This window comes from Octopus bimaculoides, chromosome 10 (assembly GCF_046866305.1).
Source record: "Octopus bimaculoides isolate indiv1 chromosome 10, ASM4686630v1, whole genome shotgun sequence".
NCBI lineage: Eukaryota > Metazoa > Mollusca > Cephalopoda > Octopoda > Octopodidae > Octopus > Octopus bimaculoides.
The window spans coordinates 94,208,064-94,235,616 of record NC_142937.1 but is presented as its reverse complement, the minus strand read 5'-3'; the positions used below and the strand labels follow the sequence as shown (position 1 = coordinate 94,235,616).

At 37.1% G+C, this 27,553-nt stretch overlaps 1 protein-coding gene across 1 annotated transcript; it reads right to left on the bottom strand.

Moving 5' to 3' along the window:
- Window positions 1–34: 34 nt before the first annotated feature.
- On the bottom strand, window positions 35–18,130 carry LOC106876569 (eukaryotic translation initiation factor 4E). Its single transcript, XM_014925168.2, has 7 exons — window positions 18,092–18,130; window positions 13,176–13,372; window positions 13,024–13,087; window positions 1,984–2,097; window positions 1,677–1,816; window positions 1,355–1,409; window positions 35–1,174 (listed from the first exon to the last, which is right to left on the bottom strand). Exons 1-7 carry the CDS (start codon window positions 18,119–18,121, stop codon window positions 1,115–1,117), a joined length of 660 nt encoding a protein of 219 aa, XP_014780654.2. The 5' UTR covers window positions 18,122–18,130; the 3' UTR covers window positions 35–1,114.
- Between the last annotated feature and the right edge of the window lie 9,423 nt (window positions 18,131–27,553).

The following is a 27,553-nucleotide window of genomic DNA, read 5'->3' as shown; positions in this document are numbered from 1 at the left end:
TTGTATATTTAAAAAGAGAAGAGAGAAAAAAATGTTAAAGATAAAGTATTTTATTCATGTATTGTCCCAACAACTAGATAAATATGGCATGGTAACATCAGAATCCAGATAATCTCATAAATGACTGCTGCAGCATGGACATAAGTATCTTTTCTATGACCATGATGCCTCAGAAAGAGATCACAATGCCACCTCACCACATGTAAACAGTGCTGATCCTCGTGTATACTTTTACAAACAGACCATTTCAAAATATAAAGAGAAAAAGGAATCGTCTCTGACCAACACACACAAAGAGGAAAAGAAACAATGCTAGTGTAATTATTTACTCAGATCTCCTGAGGACATTGTTCTTGTGTAAACTATTTGGCAAGTGATCAACAAGCCGTTTCAATTGAGTCCATATTAATCAGACTTATCAAAGCTGAACACAGTAAATGTCCCCCACATTATATTCTGTTATTTATTATGGGCTAAGTCAGTTGTGACCAATTACAGACATTTCTTTTTTAACTGAAAATATTACAAAAAAAAAAAAAAAAAAAAAAATACAAGACACCAGCAGCCTTCATTGTATCATCTCTCCAGATAATTGCTAAAGGAAAGCCAATGCATGGATCAAATTACATTTGTTTTATAGAAAGGGGCATGCTGTATCAAAAATGGAATAAGAGTCAACAAAATAGTTTTTTTGCTTCCATTTATTATCAAAGAAAGCAGGCATTAAATCCTTTTCAGGCCAACAATGGCGAATGTTTAACAGTACTTCTTGTAGGTTGTTGAAGTGTATGTATGCTGAATCAAGTAGCTTTCTTTTCTTACACTGCAAAATCAGATCTGACATCAACTTTCATTCATCAAACCTTTCATAGTTTAAAGCCAATAACTTTTCCTTAAAAAAAAAAGTGTGTTTTTTGTTTTGTATTTTTTTAATTGGGAGTGGGGGTCAGGTAAAGGGAAGAAAACTCCCTTCATTTTCTTGTCAAAGAATTCATTTCACACCAAGCAACACCAGTGTTGCAAGACTGGTGTGTATGTGTGAATGTGTGTGTGTGTATAGGGCTGTGTGTGTCCCAATCCTGGCCACCAGAACTTGTGACACACCAATGGTTTTCTATAAAGTGTAACGGTCACGAGCTGTAGATCCAGATTTTTTCGATGTGTCTTCATGCACCTACAAATCATTTAAGAACAAAGAAATAAACAGTGAAACCTAATAATTTTTTTGTAATTAATCATCAAATATTAAGATAAATTAACTAGAATACACTAGACATTTAAAATCTTCATGGGCAAAATATAACTTGGAGTATTTTTTTAGTTGAACTCATTTAAAAACAAATTATTTAATTACCTGGTATCCTATAGAAATTTTTTGTGGTATATGAAGTCTCTCTTTCAATTTCTGTCTGTTAAGAAAAAAAAATTTAAAAGATCAGTAACAGATCTACCACAAAATGGTGGAGATTAAAGGCAAGCAGCAATTGGCAGTTGATCAGTAAGCCAAACATTGACTAATGTGAGGATTTAGAATTATTTGAAGCAGCTTATGTTATTTTAGTTTAGAAATGGTAACATTTGAGGTTATCAAAATATGCAGAAAAACTAAACATTCCAAACGTTTACAAGATATTCAGAAATGATTATGTTAATAAAAAAATATTCATGCTACTCACCCAATTTTAATATTTGCATCACCATTGCCTGCATCTCTTGTCCACAGCCCCAATTTGTTACCTTTGGCACGGACACTAACAACAGCCCCACATACAATGTAGCTCATTTCATCAAAAGCCTCACCAATCAGACACAGTAACTTTATAAATGAAATAAATACAAATTATTTCAGGGGGATGAAAAAAAAAAAAAAATTTCATATTCTCCCCTCCCTCCTCGTTATACAACCACAAAACCAATTTAGTGAATCAATTAAAAATATAAAAATCAACAATTTAGGAAAGAAAAGAAAATGAAAATTTTTACCGTTTCCTGCCATAAATGATCCAATTCTGAAGGTCTCTGTTGCCTGTTAAGATTAATAACCCATCTACCACCTCGTTGGTTCTGCTCATCTTCCCACATTGGCTGGATTCCGTCCTTGAAAGAAAAATAAAGGTCAACAATTTAAACGTGAGGCCAGTGTCTGTTGTACAACACATTTTGACAAATCTGTTAAATTGACGAGTAACCCGTTAAACCTCAAAATGTTGCAACCCTAAAACAAATCATTTTATGCTGACAGCCAATTTCAAAATATCTCAAAATTGTAACCCATGAACTATTTTATCGCTTTCCCATGCCAGCACGGAAGACAGACGTCAAATGAGAAGATGGAAAATTCTGATCTCACAGAAGTGATGACAGGTGATTAAGACCTTTGGCAATTTGCTGTGTTTGAGAAGACTCGTCAAGGCAAGTGAAATCATAGTTGTGGCCAGTGCCAGTAACATGTAAAAGGCACCAACTGTACTCTTGTAGTGGTTGGCATTAGGAAAGGCATTCGGCCACAGAAACCAAGCTAAATCAAACTGGCACCTGGTACAGCTCTCTGGCATCCAGTTTCAGTCAAACTATCTAACCCATGCCAGCATGGAAAGCAGACGCTAGGTGATGATGATGGCACAATCATAAAATCTGAATCACAAATACATAGAAGTGTTACTCTCTCAGATTGTTACCCATATATTCCAGCCGGGTCAATACAGCTGATGCTTCTACAGACAATGTTAATTTTAGCACAAATTGACCAGAACAATTCAATCACTTCATAAGCCAGAATCATATATTTTAAAATTTCCTTGCAAAATTATATTTGACTATCAATTTCCCAGACTTCAAAACACCCAAGTTAAAGGCATGTATACATATTACAAGGTTTTGTATACAAGATTCAATGAGAAACATCTAAAGGTTTTGAGATTTTACATATATCAACACCATAGGATCATGGTAAATGCTAAGTCACCTTCAAATTATTGTAATATATTCGTAACAGCATTTACTTTGTGCTAATTGCATCAACTCAGAATTTTGGTTGAAATTCAAAAGGTTGAAGCCATGCACATGGCAGTATGGTTAAGGGTTCAATCTCACAGTGTGATGTCTTTGACCAAGAATATTGTACTAAAGCATCAAGTTTACCAGTGCAAAGTGAAAAGAATTTCATAAACAGTGTCCCTTGGATCGTAGGGCAACCTGCTGTGCTTGAGGAGACCTATTGAGTCAAGTACATCAACATCAAAATGAAATGGAAATTGTAGTTGTGGTCCCCATGCGGGTGGCACGTACAAAGCACCATCCAAACGTGGTTGATGCCAGCCCCCTCTGGCACGTGAAAAGCACCCACTACACTCTCGGAGTGGTTGGCATTAGGAAGGGCATCCAGCTGTAGAAACATTGCCAGATCAGACTGGTGCAGCCTCCTGGCTTCCCAGGCCCCAGTCGAACCGTCCAACCCATGCCAGCATGGAAAACGGGCGTTAAATGATGATGTCTGTGTATTGTTCACTAGTTCTAGCTGGTCTCTCAAAGTAATGGACTATGATAATGGTTTTTTGACCAAAAAGTAATCCAGCAGCAGTAATTAATATTTGTGAACGATATTAGCTTCACCTTCAAGAGACTGACTCTTGTTAGCAAACTACCTCCCTATTTATATTTAAATCAATAGACATCTCGCGTTACTCTTTATTTCACTGGGTTAAACATTTGTCGTACATCCAACTTTTGTTGCTACTTGAATGGCCTTTCCAAGTTTTTTGATTTTCCAACCTTTTTTTTTTTATGTTCCACCTTTTATAAAAAGGACTCAACAAAATGGAGGTATTTGAATCCAAGCTTTCAATTTGCAATAGTGAGGACAATTTTGACAGTGATCATCAAAGAGAAAAGAATGGCCAGTTTTAAATTATCTCCCAAAAAATTTTCCAAGGGACTTAAAACTCGTTAGTAATTTACACTAGAAGATTCCAATTCAAGGGTTTCCTCTAGCTACAAAGAAGGGTCACTACACAGAATATAAATAAATAATGGCTCCTTCATGTCTCAATGCCATTTGTTATTTTTGCCATCTACATATCAGCTTTGCATAGCATTTATCTCAGCTAAATATATCCCATACGGTAATGTTAAAAAAAAAAAATTACATTTCACTGAATTTATTTGTAATTACAATAGCTTTTAAGATAAAAATTGCATCAAATTTATTATCTAAAACAAAATTTGTGACCTTCTGTTCTAAATACGATAGTGAAAAAATTACATTTTTTCTTAATGAAACCAATTCATTCATGAACATTTTCGAGGTGTGTGAAACTGTAAGATTACTTTCCCAGGATACCATAAATATAGGTAAAGTAAATAATGACTACTTCCGGACATGTAAATTAAATTGTAATCTCAGGAGGTTGTCAACAATATAAAAAAAGGCAAACCCACAAAATGGAATAAGATCTTAAAATTGGATAAAAGTTACTGTTGTGGGTTCTCGGTTTGTAGTGGCAAGAAAGATAATGTAAGTCAACATGGTCCCAAAGTTTTAGCCATTCCATACAAATAATTCAGACCAACTTTTGTATTTTGACAGCAACACTACTTCAGTCAAACTGACACAGGAATTAGAAGTTACTGAAACATACAAGTGATTGCAAACATGGGACATATATAATTTGGGGTTTTCTCTTCCTCCATCATGTGACTAGAGACAGGATACTCATTGTAAACATAACAGATATATTGGTGGTGGAAATCACTTCAATTCAATGATTAAATCCACAAAGGAGCTCAAAAGTCATGTGACTAACTGCAAGTTTTAGCAATGGAATTAAAGGCAGGATACACACATAAAAAAACTTTGGGTGGGAAAGTCAAATGTCAGAGAGAGTTACCCCTTACTCAATCCAGTCCAACTACATAAAACAGAAAAGATTAACAGACATGGGGGTTGTACTGAGAATTCTAACCTTAGAAGAAAGATCAAAATGGACATTCTATTGAAATATTTCTGCAGAGTGCATTTCTTTACATCTTACCATAAAAAGAAATAGAGGAATTTTTGAGTATCTTAATGGAAATGATTTTCTTCTAAATATCAGATTTACATTGTTCTTGACTTATTTAAATAAACTAACAAGTTCTGCTTATGAGAGTCAATTTGTCTCATAAGGAATGTATCTCTACAGTTACAGTAGATGCTGCTTTGCCCACCAGACCAAAGAAAAACGTTTTGGGTGTAGATCCAGTCTCTTGAGGCTAATAAGGATTATATACATAAATTTCAAATACTAACAAATTTCAAAGTTTTGTGCTATCTTTACCTCTCAGAAATATTACATTTTGACACTATATTATAGAATAATTCTACAGATTTTAGCAACACTGCATGTGTAAGTCAAACACAATATATGTAAGCAACTTCATAATTGCAATTTATTCCATCTCATTCATTGTAAACAGGGATTTTTGTACAAAATTCAGATAGTTGTTTTACAAAACCAGTTTAAATTCAATTGAAGGATATAGTTGAAATCTAGTAACAAAGGTTTAAAGAGTCCAATAGATATAATAATGCCAAGAACAATGACACTTTCATGACCATATTTCATACAGATGGTAGATATCTCCATGTGAGTGATAAGGGTTCTGCAAATAGCCTTTGGTTAGATAACTACTGAAGTAGTCAAACAATGGCAGTTCTAAAAGTATTGTTAACTCAATATCAATTTATAGAAAACAAGAAACATAAGGATTTAAGTTTCTAGTTGGTTCACAACTGTTGTTAATTCTCTAACTTTTAAAGTTTCCTAATGTGAATCAATGCAACTGTTGCCAGGGTCCAGAACTGCACAGAAACACAATTCAAATAGCATTGTTGTTTGGAGTCAAAAACTGGAACTAAGCATTCTTCTGTAGGAGAAGAATTTAGTCTCAGAACAGAAGGAAGTGCTTGTTAAAAGATTTGCTGTTTGCACCTTGTACATTGAAGTGAACTTCTTTGAAATTTTTTCTTTCACTTTCAGAGAATCATGGGGGTTAATTCCTCAAGCAGTTAGAATTTGGTGATATCATTATTCAATGATTTCGTTGTTAATGATTTTATAAGAGAAAGAGAGCATGGACTTGGAGAAAATGATTGAATGTTTCAGAATTCTCTGCATGCATCAACAATCTATCGATTCTAAGCAGGAGTGGAATTATGTAGTTAATCATTGCATCAATGTTTACATTAGTGCTGTGGACCCTATAAAACTGTTGAACTTTAGAAGCAAAGCCTATTTAGTATTTTCTTCAACTTTTTCCTTAAGAAATCTTGGCCTGGATGAGTGATGAAGTATGCACATCAACATTGCAACATCACCTTCATTACACTAATGGAGATGAAGGTGGTATATCTCAGAATGCTTTTTCTGATTATTAGTTGTGCAGCTTCTAAGTTACAGACACTAACTGGAACACAAATACAGCTTTGAGACAAGAAACCAATACCCAGGAATCAATATCTTGTACATTTACGTGAAAACACAAATTTGTATTCAGCTCGCCTGGGAAGATGAAGGTGACATAACAGGCCCAAACCTCATTCACCATGTACAGTAATCATTACATCCAAGTACCTAGTGTCGTCCCATTCATACAATTTATATTTTTATAACTTTTAAACAGGACTAACTCCAGTTTCTAACAGGATTCGAAAATTGACATAGAAAAAGTAGCAGAGGACTTTTTAAAATTAACCTGAAACATTTGTGATTACACCAAGATAAACTCTATTAAACCTGCAGCAAAATAATACTAGTTGTTTTAATGTAGATTATTCTCTAGGGCATGCTGTAGCTACAACTTAAACCCTTATCTTTTTTAGATTCGAATGACCCTTTACCAAAATAATTGCAACAGAATCAGCTTGTCAATGAGCATTTCTCAATATCTTGTGGTGCTTCTAATGGTCACATCTTTAGTACTTCTACCATTGTTCAAGATCATATGAAGGACTCGGTATCAGATTGTTGTAAGTTAATAAATCCCATCAATAATGTAAGCAATACAACTGCTTACTGGTCTGTGGGAAACAATGATAGTGACCCCCACCAGCTGGTTAGAACTCCCAGCCAATCCCAGTGCTGCTTGACTGGCACGTAAAAAGCACCATTCAAGTGTGGTCAATGTCAGTGCCACATGAAAAGCATCCACTACACTCTTGGAGTGGTTGGCATTAGGAAGGGCATCCAGCTGTAGAAACATTGCCAGATCAGATTGGAGCCTGGTGCAGCTTGCTGGTTTGCCAGTTCTCAGTCAAGCTGTCCAACCCATGCCAGCATGGAAAGCAGACTGACGATGTATTGTGTAAAAACAAAATACTAAATGGACCATCAATTTGATACATTAACCAAGCAGATATTAGAAAAATGATCGCTGCACAAGATACAAAGCTTCCCGATGCTCGTTTTGCACATTGTGACTAAAAACAGATTCTATACTACAGCTGGCAATAAGTGAAGCACCAAAACACTTTATCAAACGACAATTAGATTAAAAGAAGGTTATGGCCATTGTTTGGTAGTTAAATGGAACCATCTACTATTTCATGAAACTTAGTGAAAACACCAACGCAGATAAGTATTGCCAGGAAATTAACAAAATGCACCAAAAACTACCATGTTTAAATCTCGCCAGGTGGTCAATCAAAAAAGGACCAATTCCTTATAATAATTCCCAACCACATATCTGGAAGAACTGTAGACTGAGCTGGGCTATGAAATTACTCCATCCAGTTTATTCCATAGATTTTACTTAGACCAACTACCACCATTTCCTAAAGGTCTTAACTTCCCAAAATGCTTGAGAAAAATGATCAGATCCAAGACTTCAGAATTTCATGCTACTTGGAATAGATGGATTTTTTTGTTGGCAAAAATATGCAGATTTTAATAAATAAAATTTTAGTTGAGGTATATTAAAATACTTATTACTGTTGCACCAAGCCAGTGTGTGATGGGAGAATGTTGTGGGCGTGAGTAGATCTGTTTATGAAAAGGAGTAGGCAGGAACTCAATATTGTGTATTCAGCGAAAGAAACAAGTGCATAAAAATGTGGAATGAAATTTCTGGCAGGTTGACAGAGAACCAGGATGTAAGGTGTGAAAGATACAGAGGAGTAGTTAGCAATAGGAGCACATATGAAGCTCATGACCTGCTCAGGTGGCTTGTCAGAAATAGTCATTTTTTTTGGTTACCTCAATAAAGTATTTAGTACTGCAGGTGATTGTAGGAAAAATAACAACCAAAGAAAAGACAGTTTAAAAGTTCAGAGCAAGCTATGCGAAGTTTGTCCAATGAGTACAGTACTTCGTCAGAGTGAGGTCTAGGCACTGAGTGCAGATGCATGGCACTGGGAATATGATGCAATGAACAACTCAAGTGATCCACATAGGGTATGAGGTACTACTGAGAGTTTAAGCTTCAACATTTATACAGAAGTAGATGGCAAGATCTTTCTAGTGTTGTTAGAATTGCAATCACCCAGAATGAAATAGAGACATGGTTTGAGCTCCAAAAGGAGAAACTGGTCTTATTTCTAATGTCCTACACTGGGACTCAAGGGAAACACACACAGCAGGTTTCCACAGAGTCTACCAAATTAGACTAATAACACTTAGATTGGGTCAAGGCCATGAGAAGGCATTTGTTCAAGATGCTGTACAGTGGAATTAAATCCAGAAAATGAGGGACTTCTTAATCACACTGATGTCCCCATCATTAAATATTCACTCTCCATGATGGCATAAGCTGGACAGGATCTGAGGAGTTGGGCGTTGAGTCATGCTCCATTACTATCCCTAACCACTTTACAGATTGCTTCTTTGTGGGTACCAGCAACCAGGGGCATCACTTTGCAACTTGCAAGACTGAAGGGCTTAAAGTAAGCCCTATAACAGGAGAAGTGGAGTGTGTATGATGATTTTAGACAAGGTGACGAGGGTGAGGTATGAGAGATTTATAGTTGTGAAAAGGAGGGTAAAAGGAAACCTGGTTAGTTAGGACGAAGAAGTTGTGTGGAGAGGGTCCAGGGCTACTTCATATGGAGTAGTAATGGATGGAAAGTACAACAGAAGAGAACAAGAAAGAGAGAATGGATGGGGATGAACAGGTTCCAGAGAAAATGGCTGGAGCTGAGTTGTGAAGGACAGGGCAGGGAGAGGGGGATGGCAATAGTTGGGCAAAGAAGAATAATACAAGGCATGACTGATAAAGTAATGACCAAGGTGAGGAGGGAGATGGACATTAGTAGAGGTGGGTACAGGTACAGTGATGAGGATAAACCAATAGTCTCATATACATAGGCCTAGTGAAGGATGGGGGGAGGTACAATGAAGGGGGTAGTTCATAGGTGATGGAGAGATAAGAGAGAGAAGAGTTATTTAAGTGATTCAGAGGAGTGAAAGAGGGAAGCTAATCAACAGGTAGATAAGAAGGATGATCAGCAGAGCAGTACCCCTACAAATATACACATGCCCCAAAATATATATATATATATATATATATATATATACGCCGAGCAAAATCGCAGTCGTGGCAGATACCGGTGTCACACAAATGGTACCCGTGCCAGCGGCACATAAAAGCACCCATTACACTCTCGGAGTGGTTGGCATTAGGAAGGGCATCCAGCCAAATCAGATTGGATCCTGGTGCAGCCTTCCAGCCTGCCAGCCCAGTCGAATTGTCCAACCCATACCAGCATGGACAACGGACGTTAAATGATGAGGAGGTATAAAATGCTCAGCTTCCAGGGTAGCATGGGTTGGACAGTTTGACAGGATCTGACAAAACAAAGGTCTACGTTCTGCCACAATGTCTACTCTAGAATGGTTTCTAAGGCTGGATTGCCAAACACTTTACAGGCCCTTTCTTAACTGTATTTCTAAAATAATCTTGAATTTGCACTGGTTTAATAAAACAGCTAATTTTATATTTATCAACATATGAGATTTTTGGAACACAATTTAATGAAAGGTTCTTAACCAAATCTGTTTCGTAATTTTTGTCTCAAAGTGAATCTAATTCTAGGTAAATTCAACAAAATAAAAATTACTTAAATTTCATTTGAACATCAGCATAGATAATGAGTCATGAGCTTAATATTCAATGAACATGCAAACTTTAATATGAATTGTGCAAATTATTGGATTATCTATCAGTTGAATATAATGCACATAAGTGTACCAGAAAGGCAAAACAGAACAAAATACCAGAATTTGTCTCTGAAGAAAACTAGCAAATGAAATATACCATCAGACAATGAATATCCAAAACGGCTAAACAGACACAACTTGAATGCTTTTTGGAAACTCAGAACTAAACAGTAACAACTTAACATTCTATGAAATAAGCAGAGCCTTGGAGTAATTGTTTGAAATGCTAGAAATAGTAACCAAATTTCCCTCAACTCACAAACCTACAGTCTTAAAGGATATGGAGAACAACATACTTCCTAATATACAAAAAGACACTCAAACCATTTTTTATAAGGAAGATGTGATAGTTATGATGAGCATTTTTACAGGTTTGCCTGATCAGACTTGACCTGGGGTTAAACAACAACTATTGACACGGTCTTTAAACAGTTACTTGAAATGTCAGAAATAAATCTCCCTCAAATAGACAAGTAGGGAGATCATGGCTTCATAGGGTAGATTAGAGTTATCATGGGACTAAAAAACAAGGACTGCTATGGATATTGGCCAGCTAAAAATAGCAGCATTCTAAGCTCACATAAATCATTGTCTCCTGATATGCAAAAAAGCAGCTGAAAAGCTTTCATTGAAAGTTAGAAATAATCAGCTCGATTCCTTTCAAACCATACATACTACTGCCTTTAAGATGATCACCAGAAAAACTAATCCCAATCTCAGAGCGACTATCTTTGAGATGGTTATATGTGCACTAATAAAATATATTCACACACAAAATTGCTGAAATGTTCAATTACAAGGGTAAAGAGCAGTGGTAATCTTAATTTGTGTGTGTGTGTGTGTGTGTGTGTGTACACATACAATAAAATTTTGTAGATAAACTTTGGTTATCCATAATTTACATCCAAATAAACGAAATGTTTCCAGTGATTTATAAGACGCGATTGGACGGGATACATTGTTCCATTCATGTACTTCAGGATCAATAAACACATGTATATATTAAAATAATTCAAATAATAAAAATTTAAATGAAGACATTCTATTCGAGTATATAATGATGACATAAAAACATAAGAAACGTGTGTGTAGATACATGTAATTGAGGGAGATTAAAAATTATGAATAAAGTTCAGCAATACGAAATATCACGAAAAGTAAAAGTCAGTTAAAAGCCTACAGCCGTTTCAGAAAATATTAAAGGGCTGTAGGAACAATCCATATTCAGCTCCATCGAAATAATATTTTCTTCTTCAGGGTTCACTATTCATGGTAAAGTCAAGTTCTACATGATGAATTTGTATTGGTGGGTAGACGTCAAATAATTAAATAATTAAAAATATAATTGACAAAATAGATGCTGAGATAGAATCGTTTATAAAGAAAAATAGTTGAATAGGTAGACAGATGAGCGTGTGACTAATCATTTAACTTGTGGCCTATTGGAATATTCTCTGCCGGTGACAAAGGGCCTCTCGCTCAGAGAAAAAGGTAGACTGTATGACTCGTGTGCAAACAGTTATGCTATACGGCAGTAAAACATGGGCCATGACTGCTAAGGACATGCGTAAGCTTGCAAAAAAAAATGAAGCTAGTATGCTCTGCTGGATGTGTAATGTCAGTGTGCATACATGACAGAATGTAAGCGCCCTGAGAGAAAAGTTGGACATAAGAAGCATCAGATATGATGTGCAAGAGAGACAACTGCGCTGGTATGGTCGTGTTGTGTATGGGTGAGGACAGCTGTGTGAAAAAGTGTCACACCCTAACAGTAGAGGGAACCTGTGGAAGAGGTAGACCCAGGAAGACATGGGATGAGGTGGTGAAGCACGACCTTTGAACGTTGAGCCTCACCAAGACAATGACAAGTAACCAAGACCTTTGGAGATATGTTGTGCTTGAGAAGACCTGGCAATCCAAGTGAGACCAGTGCAGCATAACCAGCCCATTTAAGAGTACCCTTCCATCATTGGCCAATAAACTATGCTTACGAAGACCTGTTGAGTCAAGTGAAGTCATTGCTGATGCCGATGCCAGTGGCTCCTGTGCCGGTGGTATGTGAAAAGCACCCACTACACTCTCGAAGTGGTTAGGAAGGGCATCCAACTGTAGACATCTTGCCAGATCAGATTGGAGCCTGGTACAGCCTTCTAGCTTGCCAGTCCTCAGTCAAACTGTCCAACCTATGCCAGCATGGAAAGCGGACATTAAATGATTTTAAATCCATATATTTATGCGTTCTAATCTAAGCCGTATTTTTATACAGCAAAAAATTTAAAAGTCGATAAATATTTATGCTTACAGCAGACTAAAACATCCGTAATCTTATTTAATAGTACATTTTTATTTTTGTTGCTGGCATAAAGGATACTAATTGATTCTTTTATGCAAAGTCTACATTTTCATATATGTGCTGTAAGGTGCAGATTCAGTGATTATCAACCATTTCAAATTATACTGTTTCTGCTTTGAGATGATTATTATATGTTGCTAACAGTTCTACACGAGATGAGGAATTATGTACATTATTAACATTTGACGGAATACCTTAGGAATGAGAACTCAGGTTCGAAATTTCCCCAAGACACCTGATGGAGGCTGGAGAGTATATCAGCCAAAACGTGTTAAAGAAGATGAGGACAAATATGTCAATGTAAGTAATGTAAATGATCTTTAAATCAGTACACTGTAGGTTTTACCACAGTTGTTTTCATTGGTCAAACTTTTTAAAGAGATAAGCCATTCTAAACTCTCTTCAACTATCCATTATCTTTAAGCATTAGCAAGACAGTACTATTATCAGGTATTTCAACACAGAATAGCCAAAGCTTACCTTGAACATAGAATAATCACAGCCATATGGGATCTTGCTAGCTCTCTGAACATGGTTATATAACCTGAAAAACAGAAAGAAAAAAAATTAACAACCAAATTTAACCATAGATTAAATAGAAATTTTCAAATATTGAATAACATTTTACTTACGACCAGAAGTCTTCAACAGTATCAAATGTTGTCACTAATTTCAAGTTGGAAACCCAATTTTTAGTTTTATCATTTTTGTAAAACCATAAAGCCCATTTGAATTGCAATGGGTGCTTGATAAGGGCATCAGGAGAAACAGTGTCACACGATTCAGAATTCTCTTCACCTGACTCAGGGTCTGGACTCTGCCGGTTTTCCTATTGTAAGAAAAATACACAGCTAGATTATTCTAAAATATATATAAACTTATCCACTCTATTTGGTAAAAATTCATAACAGTAAAAAAAAGAAAAAAGTCATGACTACAAGTGAAATTGTAGTTCATTAATGTTAGTAGATAAAAAATTTTTAAACACTACTGAATACAAGTCAAGTTTCAGACTTTGACCACCAAAGCAAGACAATGAGGAGAGCCAACAAAGACTGGTGACTGTGGAATTAAAACAAATGGAAATAATCATTGGTGTTTAAAAGAAAAAAAGTCAGCTTTATGCCTTAGTTGACTGGCTGTTATCTACAGAGGAAGCTTCCTGGAGATCAATTCCTCAATATACAACACAGTCTTTTCGACAAAGAACATGCTTTAAGACTCAGTGACAGTTGACACTGCTAAGAACTTCAGTAAAAGAATACGGAGACAAAGTAACAGACAAGGTTATTTTTGTAATGGAGGTGACAACTCTAGAAGTGAACAGGGGAAGGAGTTTATAAAACAATTCAAAGTTTGCTTGTGACCTGTCATTATCTTCATTTTTTTTTTTTTTTTTACACACTTTTTTTTATACAAAATATTTGTTAGGTTTTAAAAGAGAGGCAGAAGTTAAAGTCCCAGAATGGCAATGAGGTGGGGAGATGACATGGTCATTAAAATAGTTTTAAATCATAGGTTATGATCAAGAAGGTAGAAGAAGAAAGAACAGCAGTGGTTAAGGATAAGGTAACCAAGTTCAGAACAATGGTGTCATGATAATGAAAAACAAGAGTTAAACAGTGGAGTTGTGATTTAAAGACATTGCAGATGAGAGAAGGGGTTGAGTTCAACAATTGTGAAATGAAACTGAAAACATCCATGCAATCTTAGCTTCAAGGAGGTTGTGAGCTGATATTGAATATTTTAACCCTTTAGTTACCACCATATTTCAGTTGAAATATACTAGTTTCAATTAATGTTTAAAATTATTTAGCAAAAATAACTCATTAAACAGGTGTTTGGAACCTAAATTAACAATCACTTTAAAACTGGAATTTGTATCATGGAACAAGAGGCAGTCTCAGGGGATGCCTAAACTGTCTGCTGCAGTTTGACTGGGGGGGGGGGACTTGCTCCCACACAAACTATCCTATCCAAATAGGTATGGAAAATGTATTAAAAACAAAATATTTAAGATTAATATATTTTGCAAAAGTGGTTGCAGTTATCAAATGAATAAAGTTACATCGATGTTTAGTGCATAAAAGAAAATAGTGATACCAACAAACCCGCGCCAGCGTGTAAAAAGGACGTTAAATGATGATGATGACATGATAAAGGATTAAATCGGTCACTTAAAACCTAGTTCTCGAGTTACTTTTTAAAGACAGTGAAGAGCTTTGGGGGTATATTCTCAATCCTGCCAGAACTGACAGTTTCAATCCTTCAGGGACTGTTGTATGTAACAGGATCAATTCCAACCAACTTATAACTCCGCTGCAAGTTGTATCAAGGTAAGAAGTTACCGTATAAACAACAAACGTCCAAGTAGTAGTAGCTCAAAACTTAACATTTAAAACGGGCTTTAGTTTTAGTACACAGTTTAAGTAAACGCATATTTTTAACTGATATTTAATTTTAATGGGCCAAAGGATTTATACACATCAAATTGTATTCCGTCTAATATGACAAAGAATTTTCTGGAAAAGTATCAGAAAATGGTCTGGAAAATATTTTTGGCAGCAAAATGTATGTCTGCCAAAGATAAGTTTTACACTTCGCTGTTAGAGGAAGGGAGGAAAAGAAGTATTTAAAATATTAATCAATTAGTGATAGTAATTAGAAATTGTTTTGGAAATGAAGACATGAAGGTCGTGGCTATAAATATAAGTATTATCTGCTATTTATACACTGAATTAACCGTTCTCAGCTTCTCTGCTAAATAACCTGTTTGTAAACAGCTGGTTAGCAATACAAGTGGGTTTTACCTCCTAAACACACTACTATATATATACACTAGTTCAAACATACGGTGGAAGAATAATACTAATTAATTTTGTTAATTACAAAACTACATTGTTTTGAAGTTAATGAATACCACAACAGTCAGCAGATAGAGTATTTTTATTTCATTAAGCTAAATTATACATTTATGTAAAAGAATTTTTCTGCGACGAGTCAAGTAATTTTTTTAAAATACTTTTTAATTCTAATCCACGTGTGCGTTTTATATGTTAGTTAAACGTTCACAGCATCATGTAGGACCAGGTAATTCAAATAGTGGTAAACAATACGAGCCGGTTTCTATTCCTGATTGATCAACCAGGTCGGTCCTAATCAAAGACATTCCAAACGTGACCATACTGTCTTTTTAGGCGAAATTTAGAATTACATTACCTAAAGGGTCCTTATAACAATGGGGTGATGGGATGACAGTTATTTGAAGGGTTTCAAATGAAACATTTCTCCAACATCAGTCTCATTAAGCAGCAATAACTCCCTAAGCTAAGTTGTTAGGCTAACAATACCACCCACTTCGGCCGCAAATGCGGTTCGATAAAAATAGGGGAAAATCTATTCGTCTCAAGATACGAACATTAAAGTTGTTGGAATAAAGACAAAACAGGCAAAGAAATATAAAGATATTTTAAATTCTTATTAAGGGAAAATGAAAGGTAGTGTTGTAGACAAGTGAGAAGAGAAACTGTCGGCAAAGAAAATAAGTAAAAACTGATGTAATATTATACGAGCGTGTGTGTGTGAGGTATGACTATTTAAAATATGGTGGGAAGAAACAATGCAGCGATCAAAACTCGAAAATTATATTTATCAAAAAAATCCCGATGGATGAGTGTGGCTAAACTGAATGCAACTATGAAAAAAAGGAAGTCAGAGCAGTAAAGTTGCCAATGACGAAATGGCAAGTCTTTTGTAGAGTTGGAGATGGTAAATGAAAAATAAGGTTTGGTGGGAAAGAGAGGGAAAGTGAGAGGAGCAGCGAGTGAGGTGGTAGCAAAACCTAGCTGTGGTGCACTGTCAAAACCGCCACAGTTTTTCACTTTTCATACACAGCATTCTTGGATATCTCTCCCACAAAATTATTTTAACCGACTTAACAGCACTTACAGAATACTGCAAACACATATATGTATTATATGCACGCACACACACACGTACTATGTGAAGAAGTCTAACAAAAAGATTCTCTACAAATGTTAATATTAAACAGGCTACTTCTTTAAAAAAAACCCGCTAACCTAATATGTATATTAACAAAGAAAAACTAGTCATACAATTTTGTGGGTGGGTGTATGTTATACATGTTTGTGTGTGTGTATATATAATAATAATAATAATAATAATAATATCAGGGATAAAATCCAAAATTACAGGTAAAAACTCAATTAAAATCAATCTATTAAAAATTAAAATTAAATCAAGTTTGACAGTAAAATATATATAAATATATGTGACAGGATTTTCATGAACCTTGGTTCTTTTCCCTAAAACTATATACATATATATATATAGTGTGTGTGTGTGTATTAAAGGATTGCTTGATCGATACGACCGATAGCGTTACATTTTAACACCTAAACTGTTACTGATAAACTGTGAATAACTGTGTGTGTGTGTGTGTGTATATAGAGATAGATAGGTAAGAGTGTGTGTGTGTGTGTGTGTATGCATGTGTAATAACATCGTAAATCAGTAACGTTTTTAATCAAACTCACGTCAGGCACAAATTCGGGCCGAACAAAGTGTAATGAGGAGTTTTCGTTATTTTTTTTTTTTTTCTATTTGAAAAAACAGTGTTTAATGAAAGAAAATCACCTGAAAGAATTGTTGTGTGAAAGTAATGATAATGCAAGGTGTGACAGTATAGACAGACGACAAAGATGGGTTGGAGAGAGAGAGAGAGACACATGTTAAAGGATTTCTGAAAGACAGATATATATATATTAAAAATAAGGGGTTAAAAAGGTGGTTAGGAAGTGTTGCAAGTTTAATGAAACGATGGGCGAAAAATCGGAAAGCGTTTCGTTTGAACACATGTTACACGGCGTTAGAGCAGAGATGGGATGCCTTCGCTAAGCTTGCCTACATTGTTCAATAAGGTTTAAAAATCAAATGGATTTTGTCTGAAGCGGTTATATTATACATGTGTGTGCATTTGAGAATATTCGAGAAACTCATGAAAATGTGAACTCAACAATCCCACCACATATTACACTTTCTATACACACACACACACACACACATATATATATAATATATACACACGTACATCTATCGGTTACTTCGTGGTTCGATAGAAGCCGACTTCGATGGTTTTCCTATGGAAGTACTCAATACACGATGCGTGTAGAGTTTCAGGTTTTTTTAATTTAATATTTCACACTTCGCTCGTTCTGACGCCTTGTCGTTTTCGGTATTATATATGTATTATACACACAGGCATATGTATATGTGGTGTGTATGTATATATTGTAGATACACACAGAAATATTTAATGTACACGTATGAGGTTGTGTGTGTGGTTATGAGACAAAAGGGAGACAGTGGAGAGGCAGTAACAGCATTAAAAAACCGACCGAATGACGGGTGTATTATAGATGAAGTAAGAAAGAAAAAAGAAGACAAATCCATGGAGGAGGAAAACAGGATGGAGGGTGTGTATACAGAGATGGATAGCTGCATGTGTGTGAAACAAGAAGACACTTACCTCTCGCTCTTCAACTTGCTCGGAAGCCATGATAGTTGTAAAGATAATCTCTTCACTGTCACGTGGTAGCCGGCGTTGCACGAGAACGAGGCAATCGTGGCGTCTTTTAACGGAAATATCCGAATGTCTCGATTTCATATCACACACCAACTCGCAGCTCAGTGTGTCTGTGTGTTAAATACAAGTTTTTATATTAAATGCTATTCTAAATGGTTATTAAAATTCTTTATTCGATATTTACAAGACCTTATTTATAAGATGAGAAAATAATTGCGGCATTTATGCATTTCCGAAAAAGTTACGGTGGGACGTGTTTCGACTGGGAATCGAAATCTCGATTCCTGTGTATCGTGAACTACCCCTCCCCCCCGTTATTTAGCCGGCAATTAGCAATTATTTTATTGGTTTACAATAACAATTTCGAATATTTAAAGTAAATTCTATTTCAGTGGTTATTATTATTATTTAAAATGCATATGAAAATTACCTAAAATTGGTAATTCGAAGACTTATGTATTTCAAATTTAAACTCCCAACAAACTTATCTTCAATTGAATAAAACGGGAGACGTCCCTCTCCATCAAGTTAATATAATCTTTGAAAACAAATTCTACCACTTTCTTTGGCATTTGCGCTTGAGTTTCCTCTTCGCTACAAACGCCAACCGGTAATTTTGTAGAGAAATTATGGCGAATGGAATAAATATATTTTTGAATCCATGAGCTAAGTTAAAAATCAAATATCTGCACTATCCAGTAACTTTATACTGTTCACCGAGCCTAGGTTATTCCTGCAGCAGCCGTGGTCAGAGCTACACCAAAAGATATGACTGCTTTGTCAAACAGACTACTTCTACGGCATGCCTGTCCATTTGATCAGTGTCCAAGCTATGATTATGATCAAATCATCAGCTGTAAAAAGTGCTGATTTAAAATTTGGTATTTAATTCTTGGAATTAATTTCTGTTTCAAAGATAGTAAGTCATTGCTCACTTCTGATACTAATTCTCTTTGAGGGCCACAATAACACATGTAAATTCCTGTATAAATATGATGTGCTTTGTTTAGAAAAAAAATCAATTTATACAGGTGAATGAAGAAGCCTTTTCACCTGGATGTAATCATTCTCAAACAATAAAATGATGGACTCAATAAACTATTTTTGTTGTTTAGCCCCAGGTCAGACCACATCATAGATATACAATGTGTGTGTGTGTGTTATTCATACAGTATTAAAAATTTAGTCTTATAACAGCCAATTCACATTACTGAACGGTTACATGCTAAAGATTCTTTCAAGCCTCTACTCCCTGGAGCAAAGGTGGGAGAGGTATGCAGTAATATACATCTGGAAGGAATTGTGCCAAATTTTGGCATTGAAAGCTACACCAATGCCAGAATAGGTCGACACTGCACTCACCACTTCACAGAGCACATTGGATGTATTTCTTCACGGCGCCACTACAGAGTTTGACTAGCCATCAGCAAGACTGAATACCTCTCTCAAGCCCTGTGTGTGTGTGGTAGAAACTCCATATGTTGTACACAGTGCAAGCTTTGGACACAAGAGGTGTAGTGGTATCACAGGAAGGTTAGCATGAGAGGTTAAAAGTATGAAAGAAGAGGTCAGAGGAGGATTAGAGGAGATACATGGCTACCCTGCAGTATATGAGCATATGTGGGTATATTTAGGGTGGAGTTGTGAAGAGAGATAAAGATGGTAGTGACAGGGTGTCAGGGGTTAGAAGAACAGATAGCGTGGTGGATAGAAGTCGTGAGACTGTTTGGGGAGAGTGAAGTATGTTTAATAATAATCATCATCATCATCATCATCATCGTTTAACGTCCGCTTTCCATGCTAGCATGGGTTGGACGATTTGACTGAGGACTGGTGAAACCGGATGGCAACACCAGGCTCCAGTCTGATTTGGCAGAGTTTCTACAGCTGGATGCCCTTCCTAACGCCAACCACTCAGAGAGTGTAGTGGGTGCTTTTACGTGTCACCCGCACGAAAACGGCCACGCTCGAAATGGTGTCTTTTATGTGCCACCCGCACAAGCCAGTCCAGGGGCACTGGCAACGATCTCGCTCGAAAATCCTACAGGAGCCAGTCAGGCGGTACTGGCAACGGCCACGCTCAAAATGGTGCATCTCATGTGCCACCCGCACAAGAACCAGTCCAGGGGCACTGGCAACGATCTTACTTGGCTTGCCGGGTCTTCTCACGCACAGCCCATTTCCAAAGGTCTCGGTCCGTAGTCATCGCCTCGGTGAGGCCCAATGTACGAAGGTCTTGCCTCACCACCTCAGCCCAGGTCTTCCTGGGCCTACCTCTTCCACGGGTTCCCTCAACTGTTAGGGTGTGGCACTTTTTCACGCAGCTATCCTCCTCCATTCTCACCACATGTCCATACCAGCGCAATCGTCTCTCTTGCACGCCACAACTGATGCTTCTAATGTTCAGCTTTTCTCTCAAGATACTTACACTCTGACGGGTATTCACATTGACATTACACATCCAACGGAGCATACTGGCTTCATTCCTTGCGAGCTTACGTATGTCCTCAGCAGTTACAGCCCATGATTCACTGCCATGTAGCATGGTTGTTCGTACGCATGCGTCATACAGTCTGCCTTTTACTCTGAGTGAGAGTCCCTTTGTCGCCAGCAGGGGTAAGAGCTCTCTAAACTTTGCCCAGGCTATTCTTATTCTAGCAGCTACACTTTCAGCGCACCCACCCCCACTACTAACTTGGTCGCCCAGATAGCGGAAGCTATCGACTACCTCTAGTTTTTCACCCTGGAATGAGATAGAAGTTGTTTCCTGTTTGTTTGCAGTCTTTATTGCACCTGAACATCTGCTACAAACAAAAACTAACTTGCTAGTTAACCTGCCTTTGATGTTGCTGCACCTCTTATGTGTCCATAGCTTGCACCGGGTACATCTTATAGAGTTACTACCTACTCCTTTTCTACATACTGAGCAGGGCCATCTACCTGAAGGGGTTTGTGTTTTATCTACCTTCCTACTTATTAGGATTTTGGTTTTAGCTAGGTTGACTCTAAGGCCCTTCAATTCTAGACCTTGCTTCCACACCTGAAACTTCTCCTCTAGTTCTGATAGTGACTCCGCAATTAGGGCAAGGTCATCAGCATAGAGGAGCTCCCAGGGGCAACCTGTCTTGAACTCCTCTGTGATTGCCTGGAGGACTATGGTAAATAATAGGGGGCTGAGGACGGAACCTTGGTGGACCCCTACCTCTACCCGGAATTCATTGCTGTACTCATTTCCAACCCTCACCTTACTGGCAGCATCTCTGTACATGGCTCGCACAGCTCTCACTAGCCATTCTTCTATCCCAAGTTTCCTCATTGACCACCAGATAAGGGATCGGGGGACCCTGTCAAAGGCTTTCTCCATGTCAACGAAAGCCAGGTACAGAGGTTTATCCTTAGCTAGGTATTTCTCTTGCAACTGTCTCACTAGAAATAAGGCATCAGTAGTGCTTTTACCTGGCACGAACCCAAACTGCATCTCATCTAAATTGATTCGCTCCCTAATTAGTTGGGCTATGACCCTCTCTGTAACTTTCATAACCTGATCTAACAGCCTGATGCCTCTGTAATTATTTGTATCTAAAGCGTCCCCTTTACCTTTGTAGCAGTTGACTATGATGCTGCTACACCAGTCATAGGGTATGACTCCTTCGTGTATCACCTGGTTCGTAATACGGGTGACTAGGCTATAGCCAACACTGCCAGATATTTTGAGCATCTCTGCAGTGATTCCTGATGGGCCGGGGGCTTTCCCGGTCTTCATACTCTTAATTGCTTTATCTACCCTGGTACTATCAACTCGGATAGCTGGTCCCTCTATTGGGTCGACATAAGGCAGGCTCTCTTTCTCCCATTCATTCTCTTTATTAATAATAAAAGACAGGAGAAGTATAGGAGAGATTGACATTTGGGATGTTTTAGTTAAGTAGGGCAGAAGAGTTGATTTGCTCAAAATTTTCCTCAGAATTACAATTACCAATTTCTAATAAAATATATTTTTATGAATTGATGATGCAAAGTTTTCACAAATTACTCAATACACCCAATGAAAAAGAAATTGTATTTTCTGCCCTTCTTTGCAGTAAAACTATCCAAGTTAGTGATTTTTGCCAACACCATTTTCTGTTGCACAAAATTTAATATTCCTTTACTGTTTAGTCACATTTGAACCATTCTACTGCACAGAGATGTCTTCATTTCTATGCAGCAACTGAAGAAGTACTCTGCAGAACATGATGTAGCAGAAGTGCTTGCCAAGATTCCTGCAGTTTTGTTGAAGATTGGCAACATGCCATGAATATGTCTCTTTTGCAAACCATTCCAACAGCAGCACCAACTGCAGTTGTCTGTGAACCTGAAGATGTGTATCATCTGTGACAAACTTTGCATAGCATGGTTTTATTTGTGTTATAAGATCCAGATTAACACACAGCATGATGTGATGCAACAAGTTATAAGTGCACAGCTGCACTGCACCATCTGATGCATCATGATTGAAAAAGCCCTATCGTAATTGTCACCACCACCACCACCACCTTTGAAGAAGTGGTACAGAGGATTGGACAGGGTAAGGGGATAGGAAGATAAGTTTGCAAGAGAGTGGAAGGATGTGTGTGTGTGTGTGTGTGCATGCATGTATATATATATATATATATATATATATATATATATATATATATATATATATATATATATAAGTCTGCTGTCAAAACAAGTGTTATTGTTGCAGGATAATGACATCCACATACAGCCATCCACACCATTGAAACCATTGAAAAATTGAGTTTTTGAGTTGATGGAACACTCCACATACAGTCCAGATCTTGCCCCTTCTGACCACCACCTCTTTGGGCAGCTCAAACATCCTTTACAAGTTTGTCAATTTGCTACAGATGAAGAAAGTGGTGCATAAATGACTGTGTGACCTGCCAAAAACCTTCTTCTGTGATGGAAGGAGTGAGTTTGTGGACCACTGGAAAAAGAGCATTAAAAAGCCAGGAGACTATGTCAAAAAATTATGTAATTGTTCAACCCCTGCTTTTGTTTCAATAAATTACAGAAACAAGAGCGCTTATAATTTTTAGCTTACTTTGGGTATATATTATGGACAACACAGTGTAAACAAGAAGTAATGAAATAAATTCAAATACTAGAAAGCCTTAGCTGTGATAACAAACTATAACAACGTGAACATATTCCTACTATGCTTTTGATGTGTGGAGTTTTCTAATGGACTGTTTTCACAATTTGTTGATTGCTTGTCACAGAAGATGCACCTAATCTCCGTCCCCCAGTTGATAGCATAGAGTATTCAGCTACAATATAAAAACAGTCAAGGATCAAGTTGTTACCATGGTTGATAGCTTAATTTGCATATTTGAGTCCCGGGGGTTTGTCATTAATTAAACAATATATGTTTTATCCACAGCATGAATCAAAAGGATTGAAATAGCTTTAAATATTAGAGGAGAGAGACACAGAGAGAGAAACAGACTGTCAAACAAGCAGGCAGACAGGCAGGTAGACAGACGAACAGTGAGGGAGGGAGAGATGAAGACAGGAATGAGAATGAGAGTGGAAGTGAAAGTGAGAGTGAAGAGAGATAAAAAAACAAAGTTGCACCTATAGGTTTGTGAAAATTCTAACAAAGCATTGGTAAACTAGGAGAATTGCCAAATGAAGTATTTTTCTAAATAATCTCATTTCAATAGTTGAACATTTCTTGAATAACTTTTACGATTTCTTATCTTTATTATCATTTTTATTTTATAAACAACTTGTTTACATCCACAAACTGTGTTAAATAAATTCTTGCAAAGAAATTCCTACAATCTGGTTGTCATTGTTACAAAAATTTCAAATGGCACCAATAATTCTGGTGCTAGAATTTAGTTTCTTGTTGTTTTGATGATCTGATTCAAATCTAGTGCCATAGTTTGTAAGATAAGTAAAAATTTACAATATAATAATAAAATAATAATAACAATAATAAGGGTATTTCGTCTGTCTTTACATTCTGAGTTCAAATTCCAGTGAGGTTGACTTTGCCTTTCATCCTTTCGGGTCGATAAATTAAGTACCAGTTGCATACTGGGGTCAATCTAACTGACTGGATCCCTCTCCAAAAATTTCGCCTTGTGCTTAGAATAGAAAAGAATTTTAAGGCGGTGAGCTGGCAGAAGTGTTAGCATGCTGGGCAAAATGCTTAGAGGGATTTCGTCTGTCTTTATGTTCTGAGTTCAAGTTCCACTGAGGTCAACTTTGCCTTTCATCCTTTAGTGGTCGAAAGATTAAGTACCAGTTGTGTACTGGAGTCGGTCTAATCAACTGGCCCCCTCCCCAAAAATATCGGGCCTTGTACCTGGAGTAGAAAAGAATAGTTCAAATGTCTAAGGCAACGAGCTGGCAAGATTGTTAGTGAACTGGGCAAAATGCTTAGCGCCATTTTGTCTGTCTTTACATTCTGAGTTCAAATTCTGCCAAGATTGACTTTGCTTTTCATCCTTCCTGGGTCAATAAAATAAGTACTAGTCAAGTAATGGGGTCGAATGTAATCAATTTACTCCCTCCCCTGAAACTGATGGCCAAGGGCTAAAATTTGCAATCAATATTTCGCATGTCAGGAGCTGTTTAGCCCCAGATCAGCTAGCTGATGGTACACTATGAAATACCCAAATACTCATCCACAATTTTGCCTTACACTTGACGTACAGTATGCTATTCCAGTCCAAACTTTTACCTTATATCTCATGGTACGCTAGAACAGTGCTACTCAAAGTGGTGGTCTGCAGACCGGTGCCGGTCTGTGAGCTATCAGCTGCCAATACACAGCAAGTTTCCAGAATAGAAAGAAACATTATAAAATGCTTATAAAACGCTTATGTAATATTGTATTATTTGTTTACAAAATAAACATAGGATTTTTAAAATTGTCAACTTTTATTTTATTCATTATATATTTTGTTTCCAGTATAAATTAATATTACTAAGAAATATTACCGGTCCCTGGCACATTGGAAAAAAAAAAACTGCCAGAACGCCACATCCGACAGTTAGAGAAGCAGTGATGTAAAGGGACACCAGTCCACAGTTTTACATCACATCTGTTGCTACGATATATATTCTCTTTATTCTCTTATTTGTTTCAGTCATTTGACTGAGGCCATGCTGGAGCACCGCCTTTAGCCAAACAAACCAACCCCAGGACTTACTCTTTGTCAGCCTAGTACTTATTCTATTGGTCACTTTTGCCAAACCGCTAAGTTACAGGGATGTAAACACACCAACATCGGCTGTCAAGTGATGGTGGGGGACAAACACAAACACATACATATATATACATATGACAGGCTTCTTTCAGTTTCCGTCTATCAAATCCACTCACAAGGCTTTGGTCAGCCTGAGGCAATAGTAGAAGACACTTGTCCAGGGGATGCCACGCAGTGGGACTGAACCCGGAACCATGTGGTTGGGAAGCAAGCTACTTAACTTACAGCCACTCCGGTGTCTATATGTTATACAACACCACATTTAAACTTTACGTCTTATGGTTTCAGTAGACTGAGCATGGAATGGGTGGGTGGGTGGGGGGTACACATTTAATACTATAATAACCGATTAAAAGATAATCCTTCTTTAGCAATGGAAGTTGTGACTTATTCATTATTTTTGTAAGTGGTGGTGGTGGTAGCATTGGCCATAGGTATCCTTATGCCCTACCCCCCACACCTCTCCTTGCTAAATCTATCATTCCCTCCCCATCTCTCTCTCTCTCCCTCCTCAAATCCCCTCCAGCTCTTTATCTCATTTTGACTTTGCAGCTCGTCTCTTCACCTCATTCCATCCCCCACTGTTGTCTACCTTCTACTCCCTCTCTCTCACTTTACATCACACTTGTCTGTGTGTTATTGTCTTTGCAAATGTATGAGTGTATATCTATGAAGAATTGTGTGTGGTGAGGAATAATGTTCATGTGTGTGTGTGTGTATGTGTCTGAGAAACTGTATGTGTATGTTTGTATGTCTGTGTACAAGGAGCTGTGTTTTGTGCGTAGATGTGTATGACAAAATTTGTATGTATATGTATGTGTGTGTGCATGTGTGTGTGTGGTAGAGACAGACAGACAGACAGACAGACAAACAAAAAGTAAATCTGACTGAACCAGGCCGTGAGGTATTAAAACATAAAAACCCAATATTTCATAACATTACGTCTGTTTCACTTAAGCTGCTCAGTCAGAGCACAAACAATCAATGATGGCCACCTCTTCTTTCACCTTCCACTTTATCTCTCACCTATCAATGCAACCATCTGCACTGCCGTTGCTGTCTTTAGCCTACCATCTTTTACCATCATCACTACCAGTAATGGTAGCTGGATGGGACGAGGGAAACAGTCTGCCCCAAGCAATATTTTTGGGGAGGGCAGCACTTTTAGGCCTGCTGCATAAACCTGTACAGGACAGAGGACACAGCAGTGGGGCTGTAAACTCAAAAGCTACCCCAGAAAGCATACACACTCGCTAAGCTTCTGACTACCACCATATCTGCTAATCCCCAAGGGACCTAATCTAAACTGGCCCTTCTGCGAACATCTTTCCTGCCCTCAAATTGGGGACTACACAAACTAACAAGCAAGATTCTCTATAATCAACTGAAATACTTGAGTCAGTGTTTACCTTGAGTTTGCTATAATCAGCAGATTGCCAAACAAGATTTATTTCAGGATTTTACTTAGTTGTGTCCTTTTAGACTCTGAGTTCAAATCCTACTCAGGACTGCCTCTGTGTGTGTGTTTCATCTTTCAATGAGTTAATGAAATTTACACCAACCAAATAATCAGATCAATAAAATTAACAATAATCTACCCCTAAATCTGTAGCCTTGAGTCTGCCTTAAAAATCTATATTAGTTTAACCCTTTTGTTACCAACCCGGCTGAAACTGGTTCTGGCTCTGAGTACAAATGTCTTGTTTTCATAAGTTTTGAATTAAATTCTTCCACCAAACCTTAGTCACAATTTATGTTCCTAACACTAGCTTAAACAAAATAATTTTTTAAAAATATATAGGCACAGTTTTAAGAAAAAGACAATTACAAATGTTAGAAAACCTTTTCTATATTACAGTTATGTTGATATCCACATTTTGTTAAATCAACATTTCAACTAATCCACAAATTTAATTCAAATTTAGACTTAAATTTAACTTTTCTTCCTCTACAGTTGTCAGCTTTCCCAATTTCAAGCTATCACCTAGTTTAATATCACCAATCTGAAAGGGTTTGTGAATGTCATAGAACGAGTCCTTTATCCTTGACTGAACCATTAACAAAAACAAACTCAAACTTAACTGTGCTTATGCTTGAATCTTAAGATAACATTAACCCTTTCGTTACAAAGCCTACT